We start from the raw sequence: 15,070 nt of genomic DNA on the forward strand, positions 1-15,070 counted from the left end.
TAGTATAAAGAAACTTTTAAGTCATCCTGGTTACTACACAAAAGGTTAAGTTCCATTGCACATTCTCTTTGCAAATTTATCCAATCAGCACACCAACTTGTTTTGGTTCGTATTATCTTTGGAAGCCTATTATTGTTCATCTTCATAACTCTCAAGATGTAATCGACTTGCATTTTTAGGGTTCGTAAGAACATAGGTGGTAATCCTTATTCCAACATAATAACATAGTTGGGTGTATTTGATGGGGTACGGTTACTTCCTCTTGCAAGGAATTGACAGAACCTCCAGGAGTAACTGTTTTCTAAGAACTAAGAAGCGGCTTAGATTCTTTAGAAGTGATTCTAATTATATAAAACTACAATAAATACAAACATTTTAAATATATTTTATATTTTGTTGCTTTCAAATAATAACATGCTCTTAGAAAATGAATGTCAATCATCTATTTCGATTTTAATCAAATTACTTGAGTCATCCCGTCTCTGTTCATTCGAACGATTTAGTGTTGTAGGAAAATACTTGGCTGTAAATTTTGAATTAGGGATTTGTAGTTTGCGTTCCAATTCCAGAGCTTCTAAACAGCGCTTATAATTCTCTATTTCCATGGCCTCGCACTGCAATAGCTTTAATCTCAATTCAGTTTTGATAACTTCATCCGAGGTTTGAGTGGATATGGAATTTCTATTTTTTGCAGACCATACATTTTCGGAAGGTTGACTGTTTTCAGTTGTCTTATCAATTGTCTTATCGAAGTTGGAGTTATTTGCAGTTTCAAATGAATTCTCGTTTCTATAAAAATGAAAGAAGGAAATTTATTTCCTATAGTGTGTGTTCTTTTGTTTGAAAACCTACTCAAAACATGCACTATCACTTAACATTGGGGTATCTTCAATTTGTAATATGACAAGATCAACAATATTATATTTTACGTCTAATTCACCAGAATCAATGGCATCCTTCTTTTGCTGTTTAAGGAGTAAATTTAAAATTAAAGAAAAGAACTCATTTATATAAATCTTGTTCAACATACAAGTGTGTGATGTCTCCAATGTGAGTATAGTGTATCACGAGCATATGTCCAAGTGACATCAGTGGGAGCTAGGTTGAGATTTTGAGCGTTTTTCAAAACTTTTATCCACATATTTATGCTCTTTTGTGTGGTATCTTCAAAGAGTAATTTTTTGTTGTACTTAATAGGCAAGAGAACTTCAATAATATTAAGCTTCAATTGATTGTCTTCGTTTAGTATCTGAGAGTCTTCGTCTGAGTTACATTGGGAAAGATGCTAATACAAAAAAAAAGAGAAAAACAATAAATTAATAAATGAACTTTAATCTTTTTGAATTTCATTGGTTTTTACGTTGGCATTGACTTCACATTCCAAATTCTCTATTTTCGGTTCTATCTCAATCTGCAAGGATTCAAAATTAAACTTAGAAATAAATGCATTAATTTTTTGTTCCAATGTTTACCACATTCAAAGTAATTGTGGAATCGTCTCGAGAAACATGTGAGTTAGATTTTGTAGAATCAAGATCATTTTCTTTCGAAACATAGGTTGCATTATTTATTTCTGGAAACAAGGGACATTCTTCTTCGCTATTTGTTGGTGATGCTTCTCTGCAAATGTTCCTGTATGTAAACATAAGAATATTAGGACGAAGATCTTAGACCCGTCTCATTCTAGATATAAACCAACCTGTGGCCCTTTAGACGGGCATAAGCTGTGTTGCCCAGAGTTCTGTTGCAAACTTTGCAATGGGCAACGTATTTTTTATTCGTTTTGGTTATAGTAAATCCAATGTCTGCATATTTATATGATTTATAATGTGATCGTGATGAACGATACAAACTCTTAACAGACTTGGATGGATGATGGACAGGTAATTTGTTTATCAACTTGGTTTCATTTGGACGCGTACGCGTTGGACCATGGGGTGAATTCTGCATTTTTCAGATTAGAAATGCAATTTTCTAAATTATATAAAAGTGGAAGTGTGTCTCTAGCAAATGGAATGAAGATTATTTATAACAAAATCACAGAAAACAAATTATTGTTGTTTACAAAACGCAACCATAAATGCATTCAATTTTTGGAAGCGGTTTGTCTGTGAACTGTGAGTTGTCAAGAATGCAGATTGTCATTTATTGGTCTAAAAAGAAAAGGTCGCCAAGATCTGTTTGTTAACATAATTTGGATTGTTTCTAAAGCCTTTTCACACCAAATCGTTTACACCGAACATTTACACGTTTTCATTTGACATTTAAATTTATTTAACACCGTCTGTCAAATTTTGTATTGTGAGTAAATGTTTTGTTTTTCTCAAATTATTTGTGAAAATAAAATAAATTCGTAACACTTGCTCGTCTCAAAGAAGAGTTTGAGCTGAAGTTCTGGGGACGGGTGGAATGGGCTCACGATATGAACTAACAAGAATTACAAGCTCGCTTGGCTGCAGCTATCCTTTTTGTCTCTTCAACCAGTACGAACAATTCATTAAGGAGAAGCTAATTGTCTAGATAATATACTATAGAATCACAACAAACAAAACTGTTACAATAAAAATTCATTTTATTTAAAACATTTTCTTCTTCTTTCACAACAAATTCAATCCAAAATATTGAGCTTATGATTATTGCTTCTGCTGGCCAAATGTCCCTTCAGAATTGCGATATTTTGTTGCCGCCCGAGCAACTTATAGGCAGGGTTGAGAAGGTTCTGAACGATTTCGTATAGGTCCTTATGGTCGGAGGAGAAAAGGTCAATTCCTAGTTCCAGATTCGTACCACAATCACACTCATTCAGAGCGATCACTGAAAGTGTTATGATGGGCTGCAATTTCTCCATGACTATCTCTGTGGTTTCTTCCTTTGAGGACTCGCCTTGCTTGTCCAATGGACTTAGGATCTTCTTGATGTTGGCATCACTGTCCATCAAGGGGCGATAGCCCACTGTTGTGTTTTTATTTACTGGAACAACGATTCCCACATTGTGGAATGTTTTGGCGCAAATTTTAATAGCCCGCTGCGACATAGCCTCCATTTTCTTTCATACTTATTCTCCTCTACAAATGAACTTATCGCCTTTCTCATATCTCTCAAACCCTTGTAATTGAACAGAGTCATAGTGAAGTCCCATTCCTCACTTAACAAATAGCGTTTGAAACTCTGGAGGATCATAAAAGAATGGCCAGTGCCACAAATACCCAACGGGTATTTTTTTTACCTACCACGAACAAATTTATATCAAAATAAAATATTTGTTTTGACAGCAGCCATCAGCTGTTTTGTTTACATTAATTTGAGCGCTAAATGTTTCGAAAGGTTTGTTTGTTTAGTTTAACTTTGAATTGCTACTACTTTTCGAAAGGTTTTATATAAAACTTGTGGTTTAACAAAAATGTATGGGAAAACTTGAGTTTTCGATGTAGGTTTTCATCCAAAACCGATAATTTGGCGAAAAACGGGTCTTGGACTTGGTGTGAAAAGCCTATAAGGCTTAACTCAAGGGTCTTCTATTAAAAAATGTCTTTTTGAATACCCCACTATTTCACAAATTTCATTTTTTAAGCTTTAACATTTGACAATTGACAATTAAAAGCTACGCCATTACCAAAAACTTAACACTAAATGCTTTAACAATCCATTGCAACAGTTAAAATTTAATACAAATATGAACTCTTTTTGGCTATCAAAAGCATCTTCTTCCCAGCCAATAGTGAAACTGATGGAGGTATTTAAGAAGTTGGCAGAATACAGTGACTCTAAAAATGAAAATATTGCTCCTGTACCGATAATGTTGAAAAAATCTAGGTTTGTCGATATATCTCCGATCTTTTAAGTTAAGTTGCTCACAAACTACAATACGCCGTATTTTGAAAATCAACTCGAGGCTTTAAGGATTTTAAAGTTCCATCAACACAAAAACTTGAGTCGGTCGATCACTAGAAAAGTCTTATACTCGCTGATTGAGTCCTCTTGAATAGCGTCAAAATGACGCCGTTTTTTTTTAATCTAAGCAAAATGTTCGCGAAGTTGGGATCAAAATAAGTCGCCAAGATCTTGTTGGGATACACCTTTTGACTTTTTTCCTTGAGTTTAGGTCAACGATGAGGTCTGTCCCAATGCTCTACTATTAATTCAAGACGTTGGAAATGGAATTCCTGAAATTATCGAGCAAATACGAGTACAGTCGCAAATGTGTGAATTGGTCATGGAAAACTTTATGAAGAAGAAATGGAACCATAACTGTCCATTTAACTGATTTTATTATCCATTGTTAATGGCATACCTTCCACTTCAAAATCGAATAGACACCATTGACTTCATTGCCAAAGGGAATTGATCTTTTATTAGAATATCCTTTAAATAACACTCAATGTGAGCCTAGGAAAATAGTGAAGAATTTAGAAAGACCTACAGTTACTACATACTTAAGGTGGCGCTACAGACCCGGGTGGACCTGGACCTCAACCAACATGCGTCTCCAGCCAGCTCGGTCCCTAGCTAGCTGTCTCCAATTTCGCACGCCAAGTTGGTTGAGGTCTTCACAAACCTGAGTGCGCCACCTGAGTCGCGGTCTTCCTCTACGGCGCCGTCCCTAGGGATTGGATTTGAAGACCTTCTGGGCTGGAGCGTTGATGTATATTCGCTCTACATGACCTAGCCGTTGGACTTTAATTCTGTTAACTAGATCAGTGTCGCTGTACAGGCTACAGTTCGTCGTTATATCATCTCCTCCATTCTTCATCTATGCATGCGGGACCAAAAAATCACCCGAAGAATTTTTCTCTCGAAGCATCCTAAGACGCTCTCATCTTTCATTGACAGGGTCCAGGCCTCAGCGCCATAAATGAAAACCCAGATGATGAGTGTCTTATAGATGGTGATTTAAGGTGCTCGAGAGAGGGTTTTACTTATCAATTGCCTTCTAAGTCCAAAGAAGCAGCGATTTACAAGAGTTATTCTTCGTTTGATTTCAGCGATGGTGTCGTTGGCTGTGTTTATAGCGGTGCCTAGGTAGACAAAGTCCTTAACTCCTCAAAGTTATAGCTGTCCATGGTGACGTTTTGTCCAAGACGTCGTCGTTCAGTGTCCTTTTTTGATGACAGCATATACTTGGTCTTGCCCTCATTGACCACTAAACCCATCTTCTTCGCTTCCGTCGCAATGTTCAAAAATGCTCCACTGACATCACGATTTGATCTTCCAATTATGTCAATATCATCTGCGTATCCGAGTAATTGGATGGACCTTTGGAAGATTGTGCCTCTAATGTTGACGGTTGAGTTTTGCATAATTCTCCCCAGAACGATGTTGAAGAAGTCGCATGACAGTGCATCGCCAGGTGCTTCGCTATGGTGGCCGTGTGAAACCTAGCACTTCCGAGGCGGCATCTCTGATGGCTGTAAGGCAATGTTGCCACTGGTTTTCAATGCTTAATGCAGGCAGCATAGGACTCCTTAAGAGGTTATTAGATACTCGATCGGAAAAGGACATGGCAGTCTCTTGTCTAACGTCGAATCTTCTCACAATACTTCCTTGTTTTGGCTTGGATCGGGATATCCATAGCCGTAACTTGGCTACAACGAGGTAGTGGTCCGAGTCAATGCTGGACCCTCGGAATGTACGGATATCCTGTATACTGGAGAAGTGTCGTGCGTCGATCGCAATGCGGTCAATCTGGTTGACGTTTGATTGATCAGGAGATTTTCATGTCCCCTTGTGGATATTGAAATGTGTGAGCTCGAAGAATATGTCTTTGGGGTCTTCATTTTTCTTCTCTGTTGGGGCATGCGCGCATATTAGGCTTATGTTGGCGAATTCAGCCTTGATGCGGATTGTCGTGATGGGCTCGCTCACACTGTTGAAACTCAAGACTTTTTGCCTGTGTCTAGTTCTAACAACAAATCCACATCCAAATAGACGTTGCCTTTGTTCTCGGTATATGTCGCCGTAGTATATATTGCAGTCTTTTAGTTTGCGTTTGCCCGGTCCATCCCATCCCACTTCTTGGATGGCGGTAATATATGCCTTGCAGCAGTTTAGGGCTTCCGCTAGTTGTTCGGATGCAAGTGGTCTGTTAAGGGACCTCGTTCCACGTACAAATCCGAAGTTCGTTGTCCTTATTTCGTTTGCGTGGGTTGTGAACAGTGAATCCGTCCGTATCCAAGGCTTGTTGGTGCTTCGCAACTACAGTTGCAATTTGATTTAAAGTTTTAAAATTCAAAGTTCTGCTAAAAAAGAATATTTATGTCTGATAATACGTCGCACGTTGATCTCAAGGCTAAACCAATTAGAACTCTTGGAATTTCGAGTATTGCTTCAGAATTGATAGCAAATACGCTGTCCAATAAATATGTGAAGTACAGAAGGATAGGATGTCCTTACCTCTCGCTCTTACTATTAAGAAATTCAACTTAGTTGTGTGAAAAAAAATGTCCAGAGTTTCCGTACTGCATATGAAAAAAACTAAAAATTTAAAAGAATGTAAACCTGTGAGCAAACCAGTAAGTTTAAGCTTCGTTCTAAAAATTTCTTTTGAAAGTAAAAAGCAAAAAATGGGTTATACTCCGTTTAATTAAACTAGTTGTTACTTTAAGAAAAACAAATTTAATTTAAATTCAAGTATTTTATTTTTGATGTTTAAGAAAAGGCAGGATTAAAAAATTTGGTTCTTTTGCTTGACTGCTCTTAAGAGATATAAATTTCAAAAAGGAAGTCTTTCATAGAGCGGTGACAAAGACAACAATATTAATTAATGGAAAGTACATATTTGTTTCAGTTTAAATGAAATTCGAATTTAATTTACGGCATTGCCAGGTTTGGCAACACTCCCCCCTGGTAAGCTGGTGGCTTCTTCCAGTTACCATCTTCGCCAAACCGTCTTACATCAAGTACTGCTAGTTTTGCCACCGGTCGTGTGTATGTTCCAGTGGCTGTCTTCACAATTGCTGATCTCGTCTGTCCGTCTTTGCTTAGGTTCGCCTGCAAGATTACTCCCTTTGGCCAGGTGTTTCTGGGGTTGTTTTCATCAACAATTAAAACGATATCTCCTTCTGATACAGGCTTAGCAGGTTCGAACCATTTCGTTCGTCTGGTGAGAGAGGGGAGATATTCCTTCACCCAACGCTTCCAAAAAAGATTACTGTATTGTTCGCATGCAAGCCAATGTTTGCGGAGTGTATGGCCATCGCTTGAAAGCTCCCCGGTAAGTCTTATGCCGTTTGATGACCCCATCAAAAAATGATTTGGGGTGAGCGCCTCATCACTGTCGGTATCTATAGGAATATAAGTAAGTGGTCTAGAATTTATAATGAACTCAACCTCCGCCATCATTGTAAGCAAAACTTCGTCTTTAGGGTTACGGCCGATATGCATTTTTGCCAAAACTTGTTTCACTGATCGTATAAGCCGCTCCCAGCTACCACCCATATGGGGCGAAGTGGGAGGGATGAACTTCCATTCAATTTTTTCTTTTTCAAGATTTTTAGAAATGTCTTCTGTGCAAAGCTCTTCTATTGCCGTTTTCAGTTCTTGACTAGCTCCTCGGAAATTTGTGCCGTTGTCACTCCAGACTTGCTTCGGTCTTCCTCGTTTCGCGCAAAATCTTTTAATTGCTAGGATGCACGAATCACTTGACAGGCTATGTGCTATTTCGATTTGAATAGCTCTCACAGTGAGACAAGTAAATAGAACACCCCATCGTTTTTCGGTGTGTCGTCCAACGGCGACTAGGATTGGCCCAAAATAATCCACCCCTACATATGTAAATGGTCGGGTAAAGGCCTTTAGGCGTGCTTCAGGAAGATCAGACATCATTGGAGCTACAGGCATAGCTCTATTGTTGCGACACTCTTGACAATTATTTTGAACTCTTTTTAGGACTGCTCTTAAAGTTGGAATGTAAAAGAATTGACGTATTTCATTTACTGCTGTTTCGAAAAAAATATGTTTATATTTTCTATGAAAATTGTCAACAATCAGTGTAGTGACATGATGCTGTTTCGGTAAGATAACTGGTCTTTTACAATCAAGAGTAACATGGTTAGAAGCATCTATACGACCTTTTACCCTCATTACTCCCTTCGTATCCAGATAAGGACTCAACTGGTATAGTGAACTTGTTTTTTCAATTGGCTGTTTATTATGCAAGGCATTTATTTCTTTAGGATAACCTTCAGATTGACATATCATATATAAATATGTTTCAGCTCCTTTGATGTAATCTAGATTACCATTTTCGTCTTGACATAGCCAAAGTAGGTAGCTTTTGGTACCTTTACTTTCTCCTAGATCGAAACAATCGTCCGGTTTGCGGAATTTCTGTAGAAATATACAGAAGTATTTAAAAACATATGAAACTGCAGTGACCGTTTCTTCCCATGAAGAAAACTGCATATAATTTTGTAGTGGTGTTACAGAAACGTCAATGTGAGTATGTACTTCAATCTCATTACCTGTATCCTCTTTAGGATTCAAAGGCCAAGAATCTTTTGGGCTGTAGAGAAAATCTGGTCCTCGATACCAACGGCTGTCTGAAGAAAAATCAACTTTGAGATTCCACTTTGTGGCATCATCGGCTACGTTATGTTCACTTGGAACCCATCGCCACTCGTTTTCATTCGAATTTTCTAGTATTTCACCAACTCTAAATGTGACAAACTGTTTAAGCTTTCGATTATCATTTTTTATCCAACATAATACTGACTGAGAATCTGACCAGAAGTAACGCCTATTTATTTGAATTGAGTGTCCATTAATGACAGTTTGTGCTAATCGAACACCTAACACAGCTGCTTCTAATTCCATTCTAGGAACTGAAATCGGTTTTAAAGAAGCTACTTTCGTTTTTGAACATACCAAATTACATTGAATAGATGTGCCACGTTGTACTCTCAAGTAGCATACCGCAGCAAATCCTGACAGGCTAGCGTCTACAAAAACATGTAACTCTACTGTAGATTCAGCATCAAACTTCAAGTTATTAAGATAAGGTCTTCTTATTTTGATTTCTCTAATTGTAGGTAGCAAATTCAGCCACTTTTTCCAAAGTTCAAAGTGCGCTTCATGTATTGGTTCATCCCAGTTTATACGCTCACGCCAAATAGATTGCAATAAAATTTTTAGAAACATCAAGAAATGCCCAATTAGACCAAGTGGGTCAAAGGTACTCATAAGCACGCGCAAAACAATTCGTTTAGTCGGGGGAAATAAGCCCTCTAGGATCTCTTTATCAAAATTTTTGCTGTTAAATAAAAATGAAAATTGGTCAGTTAACGGTGACCACCACATCCCTAAAACTTTTTCAAATTCGTAAGGACTTGAACGGTTTTTAAATGGCTTTGCAGAATCGGCAGCATTTTTTCCTAGAGCTGCTACTACACTCTCACAGTTGCTCATGAAGTTTCTTATTTCAAAGCCAGCCTGTTGATGAATGTATATGACTTCGTTTGTTATGCGCATTGCTTCTTCTGGGGTGTCAAAACTGTCTAAAAAATCGTCGACATAATGATTCCGTATAATGGCTTCTGCTGCTCGGGGAAACTTTTCAGAATGTTCCAATGCATTTTTGTTTTTCACATAATCTGCACAGTATGGTGAGCATGTGGCACCGAAAGTTAGTACGTTCATAGCGTAGTCTTCTATTATTCCTGTTTCCTTGCTCCTCCACAGGAACCTTTGAGCGTGTTGATCAGCTTCTTCCACAAGCACTTGGTGGAACATTTCTTTTATATCACCACAGATTGCTATATTCCTTTGACGAAAACGAAATAGTATGTCTATAAGTGAGACAAGATAGTCGGGTCCGGAAAGTAGCATTGAGTTTAGCGAAACTCCGTCAACTTGCGCGGCCGCATCCCATACCATTCGCACCTTTGATGGCTTGTTGGGATTTAAAACGGGGAAAATGGGAAGATACCAGATTCGGTTGCCTTTATAGTTTTGTAAATCATCACTTGTAAGTTTGCGCACATATCCTTGTCGTAAATAATCGGAGATTTGTGAATCTAAATTTGCTGCTAGTTCGGGCTCTTTATGTAATCGTTTCTCAAGGCACATAAGTCTTCGTTCTGCGGATGGTCTGCTATTTGGAAATGCATGACATTCACTTTTCCATAAAAGCGGAACACTGAACCTCTTACCTAGTCGTTTAGCTGAGCTTTCTAGCAGGTTCTCGGCTCTTACATCTCTGTCCTTAGTAAGTTTTCTTATCTCCTTTGAACCGAAGCTTTCTATTGAAAAGAATTCCCGAACTAATTCATGAAGCTTTTCATCTGCTTGCTCTTTACACTCACACAAATGATAATTTTGATAATCGATTGATGTTTCACCTTCCTCTTCACAAGGTCCATAAATAGTCCATCCAAGACGCGTTTTGATTGCTGATGGTTGGTTAATTCTTCCTTCGCGATATTTCAAAGAATTTAATAAATTGGCATTATCGAGGCCTATTAATATTCTCGGTCGAGCATCAGTAAAAGATTGAATAGGAATACCTTTCAAATAATGGTAGCATGACGCAAGCGAATCAAAGTTAATTGTTTGTGCAGGAAGATTTAAAGACTCAACAGTTCGAATGTTTGTAAGTGCGTACTTTTTAGAACTTTGTTTAGCTGCTATCATCAAGTTAACTTTCTTTGATTTCTCTTCAGTGCGAGAATTACCCGACGTCCATCTCAAACGGAGTTCTTGGGGTTCACCTTTTAATTTGAGAATATCTGCCAACTCATTATCCATCATCGTCACAGAGGAGCCATCATCTAGAAAGGCGAATGCTTCGATTTTAATGTCATTGTTGTAGAGAGACACAGGCAAAATTTTAAACAACAAACTTCCTTTGTGTTTATGCGTGCAATGATAACTAGACAGATTTTGATTTTCAGATCTTGCAGCTGGTTGCTCATGTTTGTGCAGCAACTTATGATGTCTATACGTACAGTTCATTATTCCACATCTATTTGCGGACAAACATCTTCGCTTATTATGGTTGACAAGGCATGTGCGACACAGAAAATGTTTCTTCACTGCTTTCCATCTGTTATTTAAACTAAGTCCACTAAATTCATCGCAATTTTCCACTGACTTGCAAGCTCCTTTACAGATAACACAATGCTTTTGCTGATCTTGACACTGGAATTCATTTTTCGCTTCATCATGATGTCCATTTAGATGGAAATTGGATGGCTGTCGCCTTTTGTCAGGCTTAACATCTTTTGAGAGTAAACTCACATCTGTTACCTCACAAGCAGCTTGGGCAACTTGAAACAACCAGGAACTAAATGTTGTCAGATCTATATTCTGCTTGCTCAGTTTAAAAACACCCCAATTCAACTTGGTTTGGAATGGCAATTTATCGGTCAATTCTTGCATCAGGCAAGGGTTGTTTAAATGTGATGTCAATCCAGCAGCTTCCATTGTAGCAACGATGTTCTGAACCGATAAGGCAAAGGCGACTAATGTATCTAACTTATCATCTCTAGGTGGGCGTTCTTGTCTCAGCCTGGAAATCAGGGTTTTAATAATTGATTCTGGACGACCAAATAGCATCTTCAGTGTTTCGATTATACTTGGGACTTGATTTGGATAGAGTAGTTTAGCTCTCACTGATTCAAGGGCGTTGCCCTTTAGACATCTATTAAGCCTTATCAAATTTTCGTCATCTGAAAACCCGCATGCAAGGGTTGTACTCTTGAAACAATTGAAAAATAATGGCCACTCTTCTGGCCGTCCCGAAAACGTCGGTAATTCCTTAGAAACAATATGCCTTGTTGCTATCTGCTGAGTATTAAGATAAGGCCTTCCTCTTGCTTGGTCGATGATGTCGTTGCCACGGTCATCGTTATGAAGAGTGTGGACGGTTGACGGATTTTGGAAAATTGTTGAGTCTCTGTTGGTTGTTGTGTTGATGTTAACAGCTGGCATGGAAGAACCGTTGGCTCCGACCCATGTCTCATTTAGATTTATTGCTCTTGTTAGCTCTTGGGTATTAGATTTGGGTACTAATTGTTGCTTGCTTCCGCTTTGATGATTCAAAGTGGGGCAAACTTGGTTTTTAGTTATGGATTGCTGGTTAATCCACTTATCTACCCTTGATGATGTTGACTCGTCTTCACTTTCACTATCTGTTTGTTGCTCCAAAAGCTTATACTTTGCTTCCAAATATTCGCGATCTCTTTTTTTCATTAGATCTCTTTCTTCTTCTAACCTCATTAAGTTTAATTGCAATGATTTTACCGAATTTATCGATTTGGATTTATTTGATTTTGTACGCGCTGGGACACATAACTTGGGATTTTCATTTTTGTTGCCGTTAAGTTGTTTCGAGGCAGTAGGTGAAAAAGACGTCTGTTGTAAATTTCTTCCGGAATCTGCTGGTGGTAACCGTGTCGATGTACATATAGGGTTTTTTTGTGTTGCTTCAAACTGTTCGTTGGATGATGAAGTCCCTCCTTGGTTATCCAAGTCCTTCTGATGACACTCTTCGCATTTCCAGTCTTTATCTTCGATGCTGGCGTTAACTCCGACACATTTAAAGTGATGCCATCCATCACATTCGTCACATTGAACCATTTGACTGTTGTCGGCATCGTTACATGATTGGCAGGAAATTTGTGCATCGGGTTGTTTTGTATTTGACGGAGGTGAGTTCACCATATTTTTAAACAACTTACTATAAACCTTAATACTAAGACTTACCTGACAGTGGCGAATATGAGCTGAACAAAAATTCTCTGAGGTGGAGGTTAAGTTGCATTTGGCTGCAACTCGGCACGTGTTGAAATATTCCAGGTAACCTTTTGAAGCGTTAATCCACAATTTGATCGTAATCTTGGCGATGGTTATCGTATCTCTATTTATATTAAAGACAATTCTTTAGACTTTAGCTAGGCTTTGGTGAACGAACTCGTAGGTTATGCCTATGGCTTTTGTCGTGTTTTTTTTTTAAACAGAATTGCGAGCAGTTTATACTGATATTTAAGCAAATTTTTTAATGTTACTTTAAGAAAAACAAATTTAATTTAAATTCAAGTATTTTATTTTTGATGTTTAAGAAAAGGCAGGATTAAAAAATTTGGTTCTTTTGCTTGACTGCTCTTAAGAGATATAAATTTCAAAAAGGAAGTCTTTCATAGAGCGGTGACAAAGACAACAATATTAATTAATGGAAAGTACATATTTGTTTCAGTTTAAATGAAATTCGAATTTAATTTACGGCATTGCCAGGTTTGGCAACACTAGTCAGTACAGGGAAGATAAGATGTTTGCCTCTCAGTCTGATTGCATTGGATGGTATAAGCGTGTCGCTTTTTAAAGCTCTAACCGGAAATCTTCAAAACCCAAAAGCTTCTAAATAAGATCCATTGAATAAGCTCTTTGCCTCCATTAGAGATTGAGAGTGATAATGTTAACTCTGTGTACTATCGTATTGAAAATTTAAGTGCCTATCAGCAGTGAGCTACAACGGTCTTGTTGGGTGTACAACTTTTTTTTTTGCTAAGAATTGCAACAAAAATTCTTTCAGGAATTTCAGTGGCGTGCTCTTTTTTTTAAAAGACATTTTTTCGACGAAGTGTAGCGAAGCTACATAAGGAACCACTGCTTTAAAAAAGCTCGCCCTTAAAGCATGTATTGACTATTTTTATTGAACAGAGTATAGAAGCTTGAAATGATTAAGAAAAAGTAGTTGCCTTAAAGCGTAACAATAGGAAATCTTCTTTGGATACTGTCCAAAGGACCTTAGCAAAAGCCCAGAGATGGGAGTTATACTCAAGTTCTTGACATATAGGTATCAGCCTTATGATAATTACTTATTCACGGGGGTAGAAACACTTCTGCATAGCCTCAATAAATCCAAACACTTTCCCGGCATTTCTGAAGACTGTAATTCTGATCGTCAGGGAAAAGTTTCGCAACTGTCTTGCTTAACCGGGAGTGGTTAAAAATACAAGGGGTTAAATTGTATAAAAACTCGTTGCAATCAAGAAAGACCAACTTATCTACCTTAAATTCAATAATGAAGGTTAAATTAATAAAAAGGCAAAGGAAATAAATGTCTACTCTCCTTATATTTTTATTGACAATCAAAACATAAATAATTTCATTACTAAATCCGACCGAACATAAAATGGAAATATATTTTTAGCTAGTTAAAGTAATGTTTGTGTTTTTTTAGATAAACGACACCCCTCCGCCATAGTATTCCAGTCTCGTCTGAGGCTCCACAAATGCTAACCAATCCGAGGCATGAGTCGGCAATAGTCCCATACTCTGGCATTTATACAGCGCCAAGGCAACATTTGCTAAATTTCCCAAGAAATAAACTAACTTTTGTCCACTGCCCTGGGCTCCGTCGGCCAATTTAGATGTAGTTTGTGTTGAAAACATGGCTTTGATTGGTCGTATGAGCATCATGCCGACCATCATAATGGGGAAAATGGAAATCGAATTACCAGACATGTACATTATGAAGAGATTCATTGGAATCTGTGGGAAAAAAGAAATACCATGTTTAAGAAGTTATTGCATTTTATAAAGACAAAAATTACCTGTTTCAATGGTCCTAATGCCAGGTCCCATGATTTCTTTATGATTAAGTGATGGTCTTTAACAACTTCGGTCTGGCTAATCAGTGTCGAATGATTGTAACCTGGTGGCGATGGCAAATCTGTGTTTTGTCTATGAAAAGGGGAATTAAATATCAAAACTCTAAAGAAATATCTTTTAATTACTTTGAACTAAAGTCAAGTGACCATTTAGATTTCTTTGATGCATTTTTCGATGACATTTTCTTTGGTTATTTGCTGCAATAAAATGGGAAATGGCTAAGAATTGATTTGACTTTTTTAGAAAAAAAAAGTTATTTGATGTGACAACTCAAAATTTACAAATGTCAAGATGGTCGGGATTTGATTGGTTGATTAATTTCACCACGCTAATAAGGGAAGTGTTCAGAATGCTCTAGTCTGTCTTAAGGGTAAGACTACACAGCAATTTATTTTAAGGGTTATTTCACACTCTGATTTTAACAATAGGTTTTGAGAGAATCTGGAAGATTTGTGAAAATTAA

At 37.6% G+C, this 15,070-nt stretch overlaps 3 protein-coding genes across 4 annotated transcripts; all 3 read right to left on the reverse strand.

Annotated features, from left to right (window-relative positions):
• Nucleotides 1-365: 365 nt before the first annotated feature.
• Nucleotides 366-2,113, reverse strand: LOC129939971 (uncharacterized). Of its 2 annotated transcripts, none has more exons than XM_056048181.1 (6): nucleotides 1,700-2,113; nucleotides 1,476-1,632; nucleotides 1,361-1,411; nucleotides 1,031-1,285; nucleotides 853-965; nucleotides 366-789 (listed from the first exon to the last, which is right to left on the reverse strand). In XM_056048181.1, exons 1-6 carry the CDS (start codon nucleotides 1,948-1,950, stop codon nucleotides 435-437), a joined length of 1,182 nt encoding a protein of 393 aa, XP_055904156.1. In that variant the 5' UTR covers nucleotides 1,951-2,113; the 3' UTR covers nucleotides 366-434. The 2 variants fall into 2 exon arrangements, with proteins under 2 accessions (XP_055904156.1, XP_055904155.1); XM_056048180.1 differs by having other exon boundaries at nucleotides 1,473-1,632.
• Nucleotides 2,114-6,807: 4,694 nt separating this feature from the next.
• Nucleotides 6,808-12,657, reverse strand: LOC129951319 (uncharacterized). Its single transcript, XM_056063417.1, has one exon. The coding sequence runs from the start codon at nucleotides 12,655-12,657 to the stop codon at nucleotides 6,808-6,810; it is 5,850 nt and encodes a 1,949-aa protein (XP_055919392.1).
• A 1,393-nt stretch (nucleotides 12,658-14,050) lies between these two features.
• On the reverse strand, nucleotides 14,051-14,891 carry LOC129939977 (ER membrane protein complex subunit 4). Its single transcript, XM_056048190.1, has 3 exons — nucleotides 14,733-14,891; nucleotides 14,550-14,679; nucleotides 14,051-14,487 (listed from the first exon to the last, which is right to left on the reverse strand). Exons 1-3 carry the CDS (start codon nucleotides 14,786-14,788, stop codon nucleotides 14,173-14,175), a joined length of 501 nt encoding a protein of 166 aa, XP_055904165.1. The 5' UTR covers nucleotides 14,789-14,891; the 3' UTR covers nucleotides 14,051-14,172.
• Nucleotides 14,892-15,070: the final 179 nt, after the last annotated feature.

The sequence above is a fragment of the Eupeodes corollae genome, chromosome 1 (genome assembly GCF_945859685.1).
Source record: "Eupeodes corollae chromosome 1, idEupCoro1.1, whole genome shotgun sequence".
NCBI lineage: Eukaryota > Metazoa > Arthropoda > Insecta > Diptera > Syrphidae > Eupeodes > Eupeodes corollae.